General features: G+C 45.9%; 1 protein-coding gene across 1 annotated transcript; it reads left to right on the plus strand.

Moving 5' to 3' along the window:
- The first annotated feature begins 4,330 nt into the window (after positions 1 to 4,330).
- On the plus strand, positions 4,331 to 5,080 carry LOC116931316. The gene has a single exon (XM_032938884.2). It carries the CDS (start codon positions 4,331 to 4,333, stop codon positions 5,078 to 5,080), a length of 750 nt encoding a protein of 249 aa, XP_032794775.2.
- Positions 5,081 to 5,463: the final 383 nt, after the last annotated feature.

The raw sequence follows: 5,463 nt of genomic DNA on the forward strand, positions 1-5,463 counted from the left end.
ACGCCAGATGGCGTTTGCGTTCAGTTAGAATGAAATTTTTGAAAGTTTTTGAAAGTTGGACAAAATTTGGAATTTCGAGCGCTAGATGGCGTTTGCTGCCTCGAAATTTAAATAAATAGAGAATGGCGTTGCCTATTTCTAAATATGTGAGAAAGTTTTTTCGTTTTGTGGAGTGTAACTATTCAATTACTCTCCAGTTGAGAAAAAGAGAAGGAAATGGCAACAATGGATTTTGAATTTTTTGTTTATTACAGAAAAACAATCACAATTCGTGGTAGAGATCGATCAGATCGTCAGGGTCAATTTCAAGGATTATGATGTCTTCTTCTTCTTCTTGTTCTATTTCTTCTCCTTCTTTCTTTTTCTCTTCTTTCTTTCCTTCTATCTCGTTGATGGTGATTGGTTTGATCACGGGGGTCGGGTCGCGGTGCGGTTTGTCCAGTATGCTTTTGGGGCGGAATTTATTTCGGGTATCTGGTGGAATGTAAGGCGTTGGGTCGAGGTGTGGAAGGTTTAGTGGATGTCCGCGTCCACCTTTGATTTTCGAGCCATACTTGAATATATTATATTCAATATAATTTGGTGGTGGGAGGGGCTCCGGTTCTTCCTCTGGGGACAGTTCAATCAGGTCGTTATCCGGGGCTTCCGCTGTTGAAGGCCCGGGAACTCGTTCGGGTTGCCCGATTGTTGTTGATGATGCTGTCGCCCCTTCCTCTGTCTTCGGTTTGTACCGAATGTCTCCAGAGTACTTTGGAGTGATGGCCTCTTTCAACTCCGCGAGTGGCATGTGCCGCACAATAATTGGGAGAAGAGACTCCAGGGGCGAGGTGGTTGTCATTTGGGCATCCGGATTGTCTGCAGCGGTTGCTTCCACGTGGTGGTTGTAGGCTGCAACTTGGCGCCGACCTTCCGGGGTGTTGTGGAATCTTCTCGGAAGTGTGGGCCTTGTCCACGGCCTTTCCAGACCCGCCTTACGCCTCTGCGCCTTTTTTATTTTTTCTGAGTCCCTAATTTTTTAGGCTTGTTTGGAGACCCGAGGTGCTCCGCTATGGCGGAGGACAAACGAGAAGAATGGAAATTAATGGAGGAACCTCCAACAAAACAAAGAAGAAAACAAAAATTTTTTGAAAGAGAAGAGTAAAGGATTTAAGCCAATATAGCCGCCACCGACCACGCGAGGGAGAGGCAAAAAAAGTAAACTCAACCTCTTTGGCTCGAAATAGAGAAGACAAAGGAAATAACAAACGAGAAAAGGAAAGAAAAACAAAAATGTTTCAACAAACAAAAAAAAAAAAATTTACGGGGGAGGTAACCTTCGTGGAGGTTTCTCCAAAAAATCCCTAGCTTGAGCTAGGTTGAGCCCAACGTAATGGCCGCCACTGACAACGCGGTGGAAAAAAAGAGAAAAGAAATTTTTTTTTTTTTTTTACAAGAAAATTATTTACCCGTCTACAAGAACGTCGCAGTTACTACGACGTAAGTAGCAAAAAATAAAAAAGGGAAAAATTTACCCTGCGGCCAACACGTGATGTTCACCGAAGAACAAAAAAAATAGAATAAATTTAGGGGTGAGTTACGTCTCCCCACAGTCCACTGACAGCGAAATTTCTTAGTAAAGTTTAAATTACTTAACTAGTTCGAAGGACCATGTAAGATTTAGTTCAGCCCGTGACTGAACTTACCTTAGTAAAGATGAAAATGTAAAGATTAAATAAAGAACACACGGGAGCACTGGCTGTTGTCTTGACGGTGAGAGGTATATTCATTAACTAACTGCCCCTTGCCCTGTACAGTTTCCGGCCGGTAGGCCGAGGGGCGGGGCTACACAAAATAAATTGTTACATGGTGGCCTCCTAGCGAGGGCCACCCAAATCATATGAAATAAAACGTGATGGAAGTCGCGTCCGTCTTACAGCTCGTGTTGTCGGATGTTGGGAACGAGGTATATTCCCAACACCTATCTGCCACACCATCCTGTTATTCGACAGGACAAAACAACTACAAAAATTCGACCGGTATTCAATGGAAAACTCATGGTATAACAGTGTATTCACATTGAATACAAGGGCAGCAAAATCGAAATATGGCCCAAGCCTCAACGATGTCTTGGAAAACGGCCCGAATCTTCATCCCGATCTGTTAGCCGTTTTAATGCGTTTCCATTTACATAGAATCGCATTGATAGCAGATATTGAAAAAAGCCTTTTTTGGATCATGGAGCCAAAAACGCCAAATTCGCCTCTAGTGGCCTACAAGTGGAAAAGAGTCGTATTTGGGGTTAGCTCTAACTCGTTCTTGCTACGAGTTACCCTCAACCAGAACTTAGACGGCAGGGAGGCACTCTACTCTACCACAGGAAGACAGCTGAAGAAGCAAATTTATGTCGACGACTACCTTGGAGGCGCCGACAACATTTCCTCAGCTAAAACCAGGATACAGGAGACAAAATCCATCTTCCAGGAGGCTAAACTCAACATGCGGAGTTGGGTCACCAACGACCAAACAGTTCGCAAATTTCTCAGTGAAAAAGGGCCCATCAACCCCATAATGAATATTTTCACTCAGAAACTGGAAGAAGGTCAGCCTAAGGTCCTAGGGATTCGACGGGATACCGAATCCTACACCTTTCAATTCGATCCAGCACCTATAATCGAAGCTGTGACAGAATTAGGAGATCTAGTGACCAAAAGAAATATTCTAAGAATATCAGCAAGAGTATTCGATCCCATTGGGTTTTTAGCACCCACAGCGCTCCTGCTGAAAATAATCTACCAGAAATTTTAGGAAGCCGAAATTGACTGGGATGTAGAAGCCCCTTCTGAAATACGGAAAACATGAATAGCAGCCATGAATGGGTTGAAGGAGTTTGCCAACTTAAAAATCCCACGTTGGATAGGCTACTCTAAGAAAAAGGTCACCTTACCAAGATTGGAGCTATTAAGCTCACTTCTGGCGGCACGATTGGGAGAAGAACTAAAAGACTTTCTCTACATCAAATCGTGGCGAACAATATTCTGGGTTAACTCTCTAGTGGCAATTGGCTTGATCCGAGGAGACACCAACTGGTGGAAACCAAGTCGAAGCAATTAAGAAACTATCTGGCCTAAATTGGGGGCGGCACTGTCCAGGCGTCCAAAATCCTGCAGATCTCGCCTCGCGGGGAGCGCCAGCAGTAACGCTGGTACACTCCGAGCTGTGGTGGAAAGGACCATCATGGCTGAAAGAAGATGAAACCGAATGGCAGGATTCAACGCCCGAGGTAGAAGAATCCACTGTCCACGAAAGAATCGAAGCGGAAGCGAAATCAAAAACCGTCACAATGTCGGTAGCTTCCGTGGAGCCAGCCACTCCAGTGGAATGGCATCTGGATCGAATTCCGTCTTTGAATCGACTACTCAGAAGAACTGCTTGGATACTGAGTTTTGTCTCCAAAATTCGTCCCACCAACAAAAGTGAAGACTCCAATCAAGACAGGAGACGGAAAACCGATAATGGTAGAACATCTAACAGTAGAGGAACTGACGAAGGCAGAGCTACTTATTTATAGGCAGCTCCAAAAAGAAGCCTTTCCCAAGACGTTTCAGGATCTACAAGAAGGGCGGCAACCGCATCACAAGGAGAAAATCGCCGCACTTCGACCCGTGTGGAACGCAAGAGACAAGTTGATTAGAATAACAGATAGAGAAGTAGAGCTAGCTCTAAGGGACAGGGACATCGAACCCGTCATCTTACTTCCCGCTCACCATTTAGTCGTTAAATTAATCATCCAAGACCAACATGTCTCGCTAAAACACGCTGGAGTTAAAACCACCCTATCGGATCTAAAAGAACGTTTTTGGATCATCAAAGGACGACAACAGACCAAATCATTCTGGCACGCCTGCGTCAAGTGCCAACGGGTATCATCACTGCCATTCAGAGAAATAGCAGCCACCCGCTGAAGAATATCAAGCCACAGAACCATCGGAGGAAAACGAAGAAAACGTCCAATTGGGCGATTCCCCAGCCAAAAAGAAAGGCACGATTAAACAGCCGAAGAGCTATGCCTGCCTATTTACTTGCGCTGTAACGGGTCCATCTCGAGTTAACGAAAACGATCTCCGCATGCGATTTCCTCCTGGCATTCCAAAGATTTTCCACTAGGAGAGGTAGCGTCTCCACCATGTATTCGGACAATGCCCAGACATTTAGGTGCGTCTCCAAGCATTTGAAAATCCTAAGATCCGACCCAGCAATCCATGACCTTCTGGCAATGCGAAAAACCGAATGGATTTTTTCGGCCAGCCTAGCCCCATGGTGAGGAAGTTTTTGGGAGCGCATGGTGCGGACAATGAAGGATTTATTAGGGAACTCCAATGGTCGTGCATGTTTGGAATACGAAGAGCTGGAGGTAAGTCTTATCGAGACTGAGAGCGTGGTGAATGCATGGCCTCTCCCCTACATGGCAGAAGGGAGCGACGACCCGCTCACCATCACCCCGAATCAGTTTCTCAACAATAGGCGTTCGAACTGCACTCCGTTGGAACCAGCAGTAAACCTCATGGCTCCCGACGCAACAAACGTGAAACTACTGGAAATGGATCGTCAACGTAGAGAGTATGTAAGCGGCATCTGCGGTCAATTCGTCACTGTATACCTACTCCAAATAGACAAGTTTCATTGTAAGGGAGGACCCGGTCGAAAGATCCGGGTAGGAGAAGTTGTCATCATTCACGATGACAACACCAAGCGCGTTATGTGGACGATAGAAGTAGTGAAGGAGCTAATCACTAGCAGAGACGGGTTGATCCGTTCGGTAATCGTCAAGACGCCGAACGGGAACCTTATCAACTGCGCTATTCAATCGTTACACCCCTTAGAGCTACGTGAGGATCAGCTGGACGACGTCGTAGTTCCACCTACGCCGGAGCTGGAATTGAAACCAGAAAACCAACTCAACCCGTGTCCGCTGCAGATCCAGTCGAGCAGGGAGAGCCCTGGACCACGGGTTCTGGTGGGGAGTGTGTTGGGAATACACCGTATTCCCAACATCCGACGACGCGAGCTGGACGACGGACGTGACTTCCACAACGATTTCTAGTATATGATTTGGGTGGCCTTCAATAGGAGGCCACCATCTTTAAGTGCATTTTGTATGTAGCCCCGCCCACGGCCTACCGGCCGCTAATATGTACAGAAGAAAGGGCATTTGGTCGAAATACAGACTTCCCACAGTCAACACCAAGTTCCCGTGTTTTTATTTTCTCATCTTTACATTTAACTCTACCGCGCAAGGCCTATCTCGCGCGGGTTAAAACGCCTTTTTTGGACCGAGGTGATCCAATACCTGGCGTGGGTACTGTATATACCAAAAGATTGAAGGTTAAGAAGGGAAGGCTTTACAATAACTTTTACTTTTATCATCAACTATTATCCTCAGGGAAGGTTGCATTCGTGACAACCTTCTTGCTGGGTGGGGCTGCT

The sequence above is a fragment of the Daphnia magna genome, linkage group LG9 (assembly GCF_020631705.1).
Source record: "Daphnia magna isolate NIES linkage group LG9, ASM2063170v1.1, whole genome shotgun sequence".
In the NCBI taxonomy this organism is placed as follows: Eukaryota; Metazoa; Arthropoda; class Branchiopoda; order Diplostraca; family Daphniidae; genus Daphnia; species Daphnia magna.